Consider the following 14,928-nt stretch of genomic DNA (forward strand, 5'->3'; position numbering starts at 1 on the left):
CACAGGTGAGCTAATGTAAGTTTAGAACAGAATAGTTTATTGATCCCTCGAGACTTCCTTTTTGCAAAACATCGTCTTTGCTCGCCATTCTTTTCACACACCTGTGTGAAATTACTGAAAAGCTTTCGCAGTAAGTGATACAGTGATTTGTAATAACCACTGGTACGCTCCTTTTTTTTAAGACAGACGATTTTGGGAGCTCCTTCACAACAAAGATGAAATGCTGCACTGACTTCAATCCACCCTTCCAGGACAGAGTCACATCAGCTCTGCCTGCTGACAACCAAACATGCACCATGGGTGCATGAATATTTGGCACAGGGCTGGCAGATGTGCCTGTTTTCATGCATTTTTTTTTTATCTGGTCTGCCCCTCTTGTCCAACAGCAGGAAGAGGGTAACTGCAGGAGGCTGAAGTCTGAGAAACTAGCTGCCCACCCTCCACCTTGATGAATAAGTAAACACATCGAACCAGGCAGAGATGCGGTCGGTAAAACTCCCAGCTGGAAGCAAAAAGATTTGCTTTCTTCTGGAAGAAATGCTGTTTACTCGACGATGATTCCGCAGCTCGCTCCCTCTGAACTCTATTAACATTTTCCTCTGAGTCTGGATCTATGCATCAGCTTTAATTCGGCCAGGAGATTGCATTTCAGTGCCTCAATCACACTCGCGATAACCCTTTCTAAAAACACAAAAGATCTTGCCTCAGCCTTAATATCTCCTGTCAACATGGTGATTTCAAGGTTGTTTTTTTCCTTCTACATGAAATCATTTTTACATGAATTGATTTTTGGAAATGTTTAAAAACCCTGAGAATCTGTTGTCTCACTTAGCAAAGGAGGAACACAACACTGCAGTAAATGCCAAAACTAGAACAGTACTGGATAAATCACATGATATTTCTGTATTTGTGTTTATTCTGTGCTCTTGGTTTGATGTGACTTGTTGGTAAAAGGATGATGTCAGATTTTTTTAACACACTTAACAGCGATGAAAGTTGTTGGGTTGTTGCTTATGTTGCCAGGGAGACGGGAGAATGATGAAGCAGATCAGTTTTGTGTCTTAAACTGATTTTTAACTACAGTTCCCCCCCCCCCCTAATTTTTTGATTGTTCACTACTCAAGATTATTCAAAGCTGCTGTAATCCATTTTTTATATTAACCGTGGGTCAGATGACTGACTGTCAGATGATGATTATCATCAACTCTCTGCAGGTCTCTGCAGCGCTTTATAGCATCTTTTATCTCATTGTTGTGGTTTTACAGCGTTGGTGGTGTCATTTCTAGCCACAGGCTGCGCTTAAGTGAAAAAGCTCAGATAAACCAACCAACAATATGCAACCTGCTCAGCACCGAACAGCAAACAAAACTTTGGATGCTCTGTTTTTTTGATTTTTTGTTTTATAATATGCATAAATATGCTTGCATTTGTGTATAATCACCTAATCACCTCAGAGTAAGAATCATTGTGGTCCTCTTCCACAGAGTCCGCCATGTTTGTACAGTAGCCCAGAAGGGACAATCTAAACACTGTTTGGTTGTGAGTTTTACTGCCGCCGTAGTTTTCTCCTTCAAGAGTGCAGAGGGTTGTAAACTGCAACTACACCACTAGATTTCACTAAATTCTACACACTGGTCCTTTAACTCAAGGTACACTTACAACCACTTCCAGAGCTTGCTACTACATTACACAGTGTTCATCAGCAAATTTGATTTACTCTACCACCGGTTATTCTGTGACTGAAACATCTGGACAAAGCTAGCTGAAGTTGTTGTTGTTGTTGTTGTTGTTGTTGTCTAGCTGTCGTCTAAGTGCTGGTCAGGTCAAGAATGAACATTCAGGCTCTCGTGTTTGTCTGCCCTTTAATACTAATAACAAAACAAAACAAAAAATCATATTTAAGCTGAAAGCATTAACGCATAAATCCCAACATGAATCAGTCTGTTCAGTTTCTTCTCATTTCTTGAGAAATGAATCAAATTAAAGATGGGCTCTGTCACTGCAGCATGACTTATATTTTTAAAGCTCATTCATATAAAATCGCTGGAAAAACATGGAAAACAAACAGCAGCAAAGTATTTTCATCTCTATCCCTACTTGCTGCCTGTTTACCTGCCACACCCAGCTCAGCAGGGTCCATGTGGGTTTGTACACTGCCTCGATGTCAACAGGCAAATGAACAATAGTGTTTACCAAATGGCTTTGTTGTTCAACACAAGCTTATTAAAATGGCATCTCATTATAGGCCCCGAGTAGCCATTTTATGAGAGACTAATTGCATTTTTTGAAAGCGTTTTCTCCTCATTATTATTCTGCATTGCATATGGATTTGTTGTGACCATAACAGCCCTACATATTCATATTACAGGAAGCTTAGAAACGGTTGGGAGATGAGCCAAAGGCAGAGCTGTGTTGGTGAGCAGACTGATGCTGAATTTCAAACACGAGCTTTTCTGCTCTGATGTAAAAACAGGCTCAGTGTGTTTCCTAGTAAATGTCCACTGTCTGTTCACGTTATTCTTTTTACTTTTGTTCTCTTTGTACAGCCAAACTCTACATACAGTGTGCAGTATATACTGTATGGGAGTATGCCGAAGCTGAGGTTCTTCCATGGCATTTGAAACAGCAATTGAGACAGCCTCTAATCATATCACGAGCTTCATGTGAATATATAATATGTAACGAGTGTCACACCAAAACCAGTTCAGTGCTCATTAGTGCTCAGCACAGAGTACAGAGGAGGGTTTTTTCTACTCGTAGAAAACACGTGGAAATGAGAGGTTAAACTGCGAAATCTTGTGTCGTCCTGGAAATTCATTTCAACATTCTCATATTTTCCTTCAGCTGAAAATGAACTACGAGGCCTCTGGAGCTCACAGTCGGTGTGATCAGCCTTGTTAAAAGCTCATATTGTCAGTAAAGGGGCTAAAATATGATGTGTTAACTGATCAGAGTCAGTGGCAGTATAATATTAGCGGCACAATAATCCAAGCAATATTTGACTTTGAATCGTACAGTTAGGCATAAAGTTCAGCCTAGATTCGTGAGCAGGCTAAATTCTAGGCCACTGTTTGTGTTCTATGTGTTCAGGCAGCAATGGTGAATATAATTAATGAGAAAAAAGGATTCAGGTTTATAAATGAATCATAATGATCCATTTTATTTTTTTGCCAAGTACAGAGCAGGAAGGGCTTTCATAACCAAAACAAATACAATACAATGACGCTATATATCTATAAAAATAAAAAATAAAACAGAGCACTAAAACGGAAAAGGAAAGAGACAGTGGTACAAGTAGTGACATTAGAACATTTAAAGGTTATGCCAGGATAGTGAAATGTTTTTATGACACTGGTTTCTATAATTACAGGAGTGATTGACAGAATGTCAGTAAGACGGTGCAAGTTTAAATCAGACTTCTGCTGAGAGGAACATATTAGTGTATGGTACAGTCCCTGTCTGTCATAGCAGCTGAGTCATCACTAAAAATGTCCCGTCTAAAAAAGAGTGGGAACCTCATCCAGAAACCTTCACATTTTGACCTGATGACGACACAAGAACAAATTAACTCATGACTAAAATGTATCAGGGGGGTGACATGAATGTTCCAGATTTCATGGCAGTAAAATTATACCAATTCAGTGAAACAAAAAGAGTCTTAATATCACAGCATTACAATAAAAACCTGTAAAAGTGTAAACTGCGAGTCAACTGCACTCTGATGCAACGACCAGCTTCACCGCCCGGAGCAGAAGCAGCAGGCTGAGCGCTTTGCTCAAAGGCACTTCCACAGCAGTTAATGAGTTTGCAGCATTTCTTCTTCGCTGTCACTTTTTACTGTTCCCCAGCTGTTGTGCCAAAATGTTTGTCCTGTAGATAATGCTTATCTGCTGGCTGTGACAGTTAGTCAGTTTCCCAGCAGAGAAGAAAATGAGAGCATTATTGTCATTTCACATTTGGGGTTTATGTTTTTCTGTCAGCCACTTTTCAAAACCGTGAAAGAATATTCATCATCTTGGAGCAGGATTGTTGGTGAACATATTATTATCTTAAACAGACAGACGCCACTGATCATACAAAGACGTTTTTGGCCTGTGCTGTGATATTTTATATTTTTAGCAAATACACAGCTTCTTAGAACTCTTTGAACTGCAGAGAAAAACTACCTTTTTGTAGGCTATGAGGCCGCTATTTCATAATGGTTATTATATATAATAATGTCAGCCTGTATCAGTCAGGTTTTCTCAGTCAGATTTCTATCCTCTTAAAACTCAAAATTAATTTCAAAATAGTCACAATATATTACTGCTTCTTTAGTTCAAGGAACCTTTTCAGATTATCATGACCATTGTTTAAAATAATCACATCTCTAATCAATGGCCATGCAGTACTCATGATTAAAGGAGGCTTTAGTCCTAAGCAGACATAATTCTGTACTTTTGAAGTGGTCCTCTGTGTGCAGCAGACCTGCACTACATGTAAATTGCATCTGGAGTGTATTTACCTTTCAGGTCAAAGACGAACATGAAAGGCTTTTGCAGTCCCAGTGGTGGCGACTGTAATGAGGATTGGCTCTCCTCAGCAGTCAGTGCTTTGACCCACATTAGATCTCTGCCCGAGGCCCGCCGTGGCAGGATGGAGATGGAGAATAATAGCTGTATATAGTGACTAAGACGCGCATTGTATATTAAATTATATTCACAGAGTTCCAACAAGACTGTGTGAAGTTCATAAACTAGAGAGGATTTAAAAAAAAAAAGCCATTAAAAGCCCTTGGCACAGATTCCCCAGCACATCTCACGACTCTAAAACTTACTGGATCTCACTGCAGAAGCATTGTCTGTGTTGTACAAGTTGCAGTGGACTTTAAACCTTCAAGAAATATGTAGGAACATAACTCATTTATTGTGTTTTTACTCAAGACAGGGTGAGAAGATTTTAACCTAAAGCTGTTCATGCAGGATAAAAAGATAAAACAGCAGCAGAAAAATGTGAAACAGTGTCAGAAAAGATGGCTAATAATACTCTTTTTTTTTTTGTATTGTCAATAAATCACACGAAAAGACCAAATCCAACATTGAACCGAACATGTAACACTCATTTGTGTGACCGTTTTCATTTCTCTCGATACATTAACTACTTCAAATCATCAGAGTCATTGAGTCAATGATGTGAGCCAGCTGTCATATAGATACATCACTGTGGAGTATCACATCCATCTTTTTTATTCCCTAATGTATTCAGAGAAGGGTTTTTTTCTGCTGAGAAGGCAGACTATGTTTCAGCATTTCACACAGTAACACACATTCCCGCTTGGGAGCCTCCCAGTACAACCATCACAGTGACTTTACTGGGGCGAGAATTTGCTGTGGCTACTGATGCAAATAGGGATTAAGTGCCTTGCTGAAGGGCACCTTGGTGCAAGTTGAATTTAAAGCATTGCTCATTCACTTTCCACAATCAGACTTTCACAGCCAGTCTAGTTATTGACTGAAACGCGGCAGCCACAAGCTTGTCTCCTCTAACTTTCAATCAGGCTGCAGGCCATCAATTTTCTAAATTAGTGCGCAAACCAAACTTTGTTGGTTGTTAATCTTCATTTCAGGATGTTTCCAATACGTACAGACAGATATTAAATTGTTAAAAGATTGATTGATTGAACATTTTTATTTCGAACATGTAGCAAAAGAAAAAAAAATCATACATACATATTTACATACCTAATCTACATACCCAAGTGCACCATACATATTTGTAGTCATTATCCTAAATCTGTGAGCCATCTTTTCAATCTGAAACCAAACTGACTGTCATTCAGTAATTTGTGCTTCAAAATGAATTTATCTTACAGTGAAACGTTCTCCCAATATTTTAGAAAACTGGGGGTGTAAGTAAACAGGCCTGTAGTCAGAGGTATTACTTAAGCAATTTTCATCTTGCTTGGAAATTTACCAATTAAAATGATAAATTACAGATGTGTCTTAGTGGTTTTACAATACCACCAATTACTTTCTTCACTATTGTCATATCAGTGTTATTCCAATCGGTGGACGTCTTTGCAGGTCTCTTTGGTCCCACACTTGCAAAACACTTGACGATAATGTTATTATGGTCTTACTGTTATTAATGAATTACTGAGGGTAACTGGAATCTCTAGTTGGTTTCCTGATGATCCTGAATAGCCATAACCTTTACTGCTGTTTTTATCTAATATGTCATTATAGTATTCACTCCTGCATGTTCTCATAATATTAGTTATTTTCATATGTTTTATATCTCTTTTCCGCCTTTTGGTTCTATATCTTATGAAGTCTTGTTACAAAGTATTTTTTTTCTTTTTACAGGCATTTTGCAGTGCCTTTGTCATCCATTGTCTATCTCTATTTTTGTTCTTCTTGTTCATATCATTCAGTTCATATCCGTCCCCAATCCTTCTCGGGTCTGATCCTAGACTAAGATATAGCTATTATTGTAAATAGATTCTTGAACTGACTTACATGTTCTTTGATATTTTGGAAGTTGGCACATAGGCTTTTACCGTTAAAGTGAGTAACTGATATTTTGTGATGTGTCTCAACAATCATATTAAACTGTTCCTCCAAGCTTCGATGGATCAGCTGTGGTGTCTGTCTTTGCTGCATCTCTGTGCCTCCACGTCATGACAGCTTTCTCTGAAGTGAGGTTTATACTGTAATGGGCTGAAAACATCAATATTGGATGATCCTGTAAAACCCTGGATTAAGTCTAAATGCCAAAGCCTTTAAAGGGGCACTCCACAGATTATACATATGAAGATCAGTTTACAAGTAGTACTACACAGCTTGTGAGAGAATGTGTGTAACTTGTTGTTGTGTAATGTCTTTTGTCTTTTCTAAAGTAAGTCTGATGATGTGATGTGGATTGGAGGATGAAGATGTAGGTTGGGACGCATTTCAGGTTGCATCATGAAAAAGATGTAAACATATCTTAAACTGAACATACAAATCTAAATGAAAAGCTAAGCTAACGTCTATGTGCAGCTAAATGGTGTCATGTCAGAAAAAGCCAGGATATTTCAGCATCTGGTTTGTCCAATATTTTCTTTAAACTACCTTTGACGAGTCCCCCCACTGTGCCCATTCCAGTAAAAAAAACAACCCTGCATCTACGGTGTGTGGTAATTTCACTTCATATTGAAAGGAGTGTGGCTTTTTGGTTTTTCATACTGATCAGAAAGAAAAAAAGCACTTTTATGTCACATGGGAGGAGAAACAAAAGCAAGACTCCTTCAGCTGCAGTATAAATAGAGCGTGTGACGGCTGGCAGCCTTAATATGCAATTAAGAGAGTAGTAGGCCATAATTTAATCAATCAATTGCTGCATTGCTCCAATATCGTAGGGCAATTTAACCTGTACCTATAAAAATAATTTGTCCTCGGGCTGCTTAGATGTAGTTTCTGGAAATATTAACGAGAATTAACTTCTTTGAATCACAATTCGGCTTCATTTTCCGGGCTTAAATTAGTATTAAGTACAGTTGTAATTTTGTGGAGTTTACATTTTAAAACAAAAGATTAGTGGACAGGACAAATCTCCTCTCATTCCCTGTTCTGGAGAAACTCTTAATGTGCACCAGTAAAGATGAAACCTCCTATGGGAGATTTAATGCTGGAACTCATTGGTATTCCCTGTCTACCTGTTATTATTTTACCGTCTCTAATCTAAAATGACTTCAGTCGTAGAAATGAGCTCACTGGGCACACACGCTGATAATTTGCTGAGAGGAAAAAAAAAACAAAAAAAAAAAACAGCTTGGCAGAGAAGCATTGTAAACAAAAGCAAATATACCCAACAAATAGTGCTTATTTATTCATAGGTGCACCTCTATTTCCATATAAATGTACGTGACCTATGGGAGGCTTGTTTGTTGTTTAGATTCACTCAGAGAAAGCAAACAAAAATCAAATTTCTTAGAAGTATTTTCTCTCACAGACAAAGCATGTGGCCATTATTTTGCCTTGTTAGGTATTCCTTCATCGTCTCAATATCTGATTTTGCAGGCTGCTATCTCAAATAATGGTGTGTGCGTGTGATTAGAGATGCTCATTGTGAGGGCTTTCATAATATTGACTCACAGCTGTCATTGTGTTTCCACTCACTCCTGCCTCTACATCTCTCAGGTGCCACCGTGGAGATTTTTTCGTGACAGAAACACAAAATGGCTCACTAATCTGGCAGATGGCAGATGATTTTTTTCCCCCCTAAAATGGAACTCGAGCAATGAATAACACAATGAATAATAAGTTGTTTATTGAGTTATCGGCAGCAGACACATAGGCCTATGCTGAAATTGTCCCTGTCAACGGGGAGCTCACGGCTTCTCACGTTGAAGGCTGAGTTTTTGCCTTATGCAACATCAGAATTAGGGAAGGTGTCATGGGATCAGTACTTTTTTTGGATGCGGTGCCAAATAGGACAGATAGTGAGCCGGGTAATTCTTTTTATTTTAAAAACTGTCAATGCTAAGAGTAAATATCACACTGAACAGAGCTTTAAGTGTTTGTTTTCTATCACGCAGTGTTACTGGGTGTTTGCTGAGTTTTGAAACATCACTGCTGCATACGAACTGAACAGATGACTGACGTTTCCCCTCGTGAACGGTTAGATTAACCACCAAACTGATCCATAATTAGATCCATTTTGCCTAATCCAATGATAAACCTTGAGATCAGCCGTCTGTATTTCTGTGTCAGTGCCGGTGGCCACATCTGTCATGCTGAGTACCTCATCACAACCCAATTAAAGATGAATATCCACCCAACTTTGTGATTATTACTTCAGGGCTCCAACCAATGATTATTTTAATTATGCTACACTAATCAATATTTTATATTAACAATGGATCAAATGACTGTGTTATGTAATGGCTCATAGTGACACACCTACAGAGAGTTATCATCCAACTCTGCTCTATGGAACGTTGTGGCGTCTTTTAGCTCAATTGTTTCGGTTTTACAGTCCATAACTTTTTTGTTTTTGTTCACTCTAATCAACCCAGACAATGTTAGCCTATTATTACCCTCATGAGTTGGTAAAGACCAAAACAGAGATAAAAGCAGAGTGAATATTGGACATCATGTGGCCAAAAATAAATAAATATAACCTTTTCTGCTGCTTGGTATTATATTAGTCATAACAACTTTATAAGTTCAGTATTTAGGAGGATTTTTAGTTTGTTCCGTTATCTCTGGTGGCCAGAAAATTCCATTATCCCCGATTTAATGGCATATTTGTCATTTTGTTTGATTTATCAATTATTCATTTAGTCTATAAAATGTTAGAAATTTTCGAGAACCTGAGATGATATTTTAAAGTTGCTTATTTCAGAATGTTCTGCTGCCATATATTGTAACACATAATGGTCACATAAAGTGCATTTGTTGCATACCTTTTCTTCATGTTTCCTAGTTCCATCTCCGCTGTAGTTGATAAAATGATAATAAATGCTAGTTGATAAAATGATAATAAAAAGTTAATTTTGAACATACAAGCCCCAGAGATATTCAGCTGCATCAATTTAAAAAAGAAAAAAGAAAAAAGAAAAAAAAGAGCAGCAAAATTATCACATTTAAGCTGAAACCAGTGAATTATTAGATTTTTGCTTGTTAAATGACATACATGAGTCTGTTACCAAATTGTTGCTGATATTTGTTTTCTGTTAATAATTGACTTGTTGTTTTAGTACTATGACACGTTAGTTGCACTTTTAACACTTTTCTTTCAGTAAATTATCAGCTCTGCTCTGATAAGTGAGTCAATCCTGATTTAAGCTCTTTGACTGAAGCAGGTAATGAGCTCATTGTTATTCCACTCACAGAAACCTTCACCTAATCTTTAATATGCCATTACCCAAATGTCCACGGGGATTTAATTACAGAATATGTAGCTGGTCATGTGTACACATTCTCATACATCTTTATTCACGTTTGATTGACCAAATTTCTGTTTTCTTCGACTTCTTGCAGTGAGAGGCGTGATCTCGAGGCTAATGTGGAGTCAGTGGAGAAGATGAGGTGTTTCAGGAAACGATCCATGTTCCCCTTCCTCGGCTTCCTCATCACCTTTCTGCTATTTTTTAACCTTTATATGGATGATGGATATGTGCTGGTAAGATGTGTCATCTTTGAAAGGTTGATACTTGGTTACCATACATTGTGATGATGTTCTACTACTCTTGGCATTTTCCTAGTACCCTCGTGTGTTCTCATATTCTGAATTTTAGGAGGCTGAAAAAAGACAGCTGGGAGAGACATTGATGCATCCTGCAAACTCTGAAAGATACGTACACACATTCAGAGATCTATCCAATTTCTCTGGGACTATCAATGTGACGTATCGGTACCTTGCAGGAATTCCTTTGCCACGTAAAAGTAGGTATTTCTACTTATCTGATACTATTTTGGTGTTGTTTTTTTTAGGTTTTTGAGCTTAGTCACTAGCAGCAAGACATATTTAAGATTTTCTACCATAATGAAGTAACTATTTATGTTGACAGAGTATCTGACCATTGGCTTGTCATCTGTCAAGAGGAAAAAGGGGAATTATCTTCTGGAGACGATCAAGTCTATCTTTGATCAGTCTAGTTACGAGGAGCTCAAAGAGATTGTGGTTGTGGTCCACCTGGCAGACTTTGACCTGGTTTGGTGTGAGAACCTGGTGCAGGAAATCACCAGGAAGTTTGCTCACCACATCATAGCTGGACGCCTCCTGGTGATTCACACTCCAGAGGAATACTATCCATCTTTGGATGGACTGAAAAGGAACTACAATGACCCAGAGGACCGGGTCCGTTTCCGCTCTAAGCAGAACGTGGACTACGCCTTCCTCCTCAACTTCTGCACAAACCTCTCTCACTTCTACATGATGTTAGAGGATGATGTGCGCTGTTCCAGGAACTTCCTGACGGCGCTGAAGAAGGTGATCACCTCCAGAGAAGGTTCCTACTGGGTGATGCTGGAGTTCTCCAAGCTGGGATACATCGGGAAGCTGTACCACTCCAAAGACCTCCCTCGTCTGGCTCATTTCCTCCTCATGTTCTACCAGGAAATGCCCTGCGACTGGCTCCTCATCCACTTCAGGGGTCTGTTGGCCCAGAAAGACGTGATCCGCTTCAAGCCCTCGCTGTTCCAGCACATGGGCTACTACTCTTCTTACAAAGGAGCAGAGAACAAGCTGAAGGACGACGACTTTGAGGAAGACTCCATAGACATTCCTGACAACCCTCCTGCCAGCCTCTACACAAACATCAATGTCTTTGAAAACTATGACGCCACCAAGGCTTACAGTAGTATTGTTGATGAATATTTCTGGGGGAAGCCTCCGTGCACTGGAGATTTCTTTGTCTTAATCTTTAATAAATCAACTAAAATCAGCAGAATTAAAATTGTGACTGGCACAGAGGACAGACAAAATGACATTCTTCACCACGGAGCTCTTGAAGTTGGACAGAGGTCTGTGGAAACTAAACAGGGAAGGCAGTGTTCATCCTACATCACGTTAGGAGAGTTTAAAGGTGGAAGCATTGAGGTTACCAATGTGGACCACAAGATTGGCTTTGACATTGAGTGTGTACGAATAGTCATCACCGCCAGTCAAAAAGAGTGGCTCATCATAAGAACTATCAGTTTATGGACCACACAACCTGTAGGCCAGTTTAAAAAGTAACAGAAAACGTTTTTAAATCATCATCTGTATGTACAGTATTAATTTTGGATGCTATTGCTACAAGTTCATTTTGGACTACTTCTGGGATTCCAGCAATCCATATTTTCTTGGGTTGTTCAGAGATCTACTGTATGTTTTCAACGTGATGTATTAAAATGACCTGTACAATATGGAGCCTTTATACCTATGTTCATTTTCCTAAACTGAATGTCTCTGTATACAATTGTTCATACTTGACTGCGATCTTTTCTGTTCTAGTAAAAAAGGGCATTGCACAGATTCTAAACTTCAAACTGTTGAACTTGACTCTTGTAAATGTGCTGTTTGTTTGTTTTTTTAGTTAAGACATTTTTATAGATGTCTTAAATAACTGCCCACATTATTTTGTAAAATACACAAATAAAGTGAAATGAATGAATGAATTCAGTCTCTTTATCGGGCTGCATTTTTAAGAAGTCATGTACACAGACTCAATAAATTGATGTTGGCCTTTCATGCAGTGAGAAAATGAATGAGGATGAGCTCAGTGCGAGCACCAAAGAGCTGTTTCCTGCATCTAAAATTAACCACAAACTAAAAAAAATCAAGACGGAAAAGTTTTAACAGCTCATTAGACCTTTTCTTGATATGTAATTCTGTCAGGACTTGTGAGGAGCTGAGGTGGAGCTATCAGAACAAGCCCGAGGGTCTGATAATGATATAAGAATTGTAATTGCATCTCCCATCTAAAAGTGTGAGAATAGAAAAAAAATTATAATAAAAAATCAGTATGAGTAATAGAGAACATCTGTCAGTTTTTAAGGCAACTTGTTTCTCCTGCAAATGTAATGCAACAATCAGCTGCTAAAATCATTGCAATAATTACTTAATTCTTTAAAGAGGTATTTTAACCTCTACTTGAAATAGCTTCCCACTAAATGATTATTTTCTCACAGGAACCTGAAGTTTACAGCTCATCACCAAACAGGTGAATTTATTTTTATGAGATGACAAAGATGCAGAATCCTATTGTTACCATCCTCACATTATCTGTCATATTGTCAAATATTTATTTCAGGAAACTCTCATTTTTATTAATTCGATCACATCTGCTGAATGTTTTTTTACATACAGAATTAGTATTGACTATATCAATGTATTATAACAACTCATCCCTCTCAGTACAGCCATGATTCTGACTTCGGCTTTATTTGGTTTGGTATCCTTTGCTGCCACCTGCTGTTTTTTTTTAGAAAGACACCAGGAGACTTATTAATCAGCAATCAAACAAAGACAGCTTTCTGTAACAATTGCTTGAGCAAATGTCCTGATTTTTAATTTGAGAGTGTAGCAAATCCTCACATATGTCTTTTTATAGACATATAACATATACAATACTATATATAAACATTATAGAATCACATCATCATCAAACCTGCTAATATTTACTATAAAGGGTTGTAAATTACTTGATTGATAATTGGACCAATATAAGGTGAATATTACAAATCTATTGACAGCTCTTATGAAGTAATAATTTGCTAATAAAAGCTCAACTCAACTTAAATTAACTTAAATGAGTTTACATTGAATTAACCGACTAAATTAACCATCGGTTTTACAATGACCCATTTTAAGCTTTTAGTGTATTATTAGTTTATTACATTTATAGATGTGATTACATGTTTGGCAGAATTTACATGTGGATGCATAACACAAATTAATTTAAATGACATTAAATGATCAAAGTAGCTGTAGTGCTATTAGATTTTTAATCTAGTTAGAAAGAGAGATTATATTTTTAAGTTAATTCACTTGACATTTTCTTGAGGAGGCATCCTGTCCAAAATCACAAATTTGCCTCAAAGGGTGTTACAACATGTACAACACACAGAACACTTTATTTTAAAGCCTTGATCAGAATTAGGAAAACTCCCCTAAACAAACCTTTTAAGAAACCTGAGAATCAGTTTCTCTTCCAGGATGAGCAGACTTGCAACAGGCAAGTACAGACAGACAATAAACAGAAATAATAGAAGTAAAATGACACTATGGAGAAACAGAATGACAATATTAGATAAAACAGTATATGAAGAACATCAATCTGTGGTTGATTGTGTCCCTTTCCCCCTACGGTCTGAGAGAGTTACAGGTGTCATTTGTGCTGCAGCCTCTTCTCTGTATGACTCCCCTTCAAGTGTTGGGTATAAAGCCATCTGTTTTTTGCCAGTATAAAACAGATGGCTTGGCATCAGATAAAGCCAAATCCAAAATGAGTTTTCGGGTGAAAAATAGACCTTCCGCCAGAGAACTAAGTTCACTCAACTTCTCAAACTCTGTTAAAATGTCATTTCATTGGGATGCATCAGGAGTTAATCTGGTTTCCATCATCATATCAACGTCCTGAACCCTATTTTCTGCAGCCATCTTCTTGAATTTTCCTTTGCCTTTCATTTTGCACTTATTTCTGTCTCTTTCTATCTATGATCTTCTCTCTGAATCTTATATTATCCTTCTTATATGTGTCCCCGGGTGACCTGTTCTGCTCTCCTGCCTTTCAGCCCAATCCAATTTCGCTCATCCTATTTCTCTGCTCATTATATTCTCTTCCTCTGCTTGTTTTTTCTTTACCACCTGCTGCCTCCTCGATCTCCTGCAGCCATATGTAAGCTAAATCAATCTCCCATTATCTTCTCCCTGCAGTTAAAAAAAAGAAGGATAGCAGACGATGTGCTCTCCAGTCGGAGAGTATCATAGCATGAAGAAACCAACCATCACAACACCTTTAGCTCTGAAAAACATTGATTTGTGTTCTCATTATTATATATATTGTGTATCTGCTTGGTCAGTATGAGAGCAGTTAGGGGTTGTGATACACTGGTATTGACGATAATTGTTAAATTTTAAGAATGAAATAACTGAATACCAAAATCGAATACAAACTCTCAAAGAGGACAATTTTATCAGCAATACAGAGAGAAAAAATGGAATCATTAAACAAAAACACAAGAACAAATAAAATAGAGGCAAATAAATAAAATACAGGCATAAACAGAGCAGGTCATTTAAATTTAAATATGACTTAGAAAAGTAGGAGACGAGAAATATTTAGGCAAAATTTTTTTGTAGTTTAGCTTTTTGAGTGATGGAAAAAATATCTTGAATTGATGAATAAAACAAGAAGGTTTAGAGTTTCTTAAAGTCAGTGCTCGTCCTCCATTACGGCTCAAATGACGTGAGTGAAAC

General features: G+C 37.8%; 1 protein-coding gene across 2 annotated transcripts in view; it reads left to right on the plus strand.

Annotated features, from left to right (window-relative positions):
* The window catches only part of LOC104925119 (alpha-1,3-mannosyl-glycoprotein 4-beta-N-acetylglucosaminyltransferase C), a 34,981-nt gene extending 22,860 nt beyond the window's left edge, over nucleotides 1-12,121 (plus strand). For both annotated transcript variants that reach the window (XM_019262382.1, XM_019262383.1), the window contains exons 3-5: nucleotides 10,005-10,146; nucleotides 10,262-10,409; nucleotides 10,535-12,121. In XM_019262382.1, the coding sequence (XP_019117927.1) occupies nucleotides 10,005-10,146; nucleotides 10,262-10,409; nucleotides 10,535-11,703 (1,459 nt within the window). In that variant the 3' untranslated portion in view covers nucleotides 11,704-12,121. The remainder of the gene's footprint in view (nucleotides 1-10,004; nucleotides 10,147-10,261; nucleotides 10,410-10,534) is intronic.
* Nucleotides 12,122-14,928: the final 2,807 nt, after the last annotated feature.

Source organism: Larimichthys crocea, chromosome X, assembly GCF_000972845.2.
Source record: "Larimichthys crocea isolate SSNF chromosome X, L_crocea_2.0, whole genome shotgun sequence".
In the NCBI taxonomy this organism is placed as follows: domain Eukaryota; kingdom Metazoa; phylum Chordata; class Actinopteri; family Sciaenidae; genus Larimichthys; species Larimichthys crocea.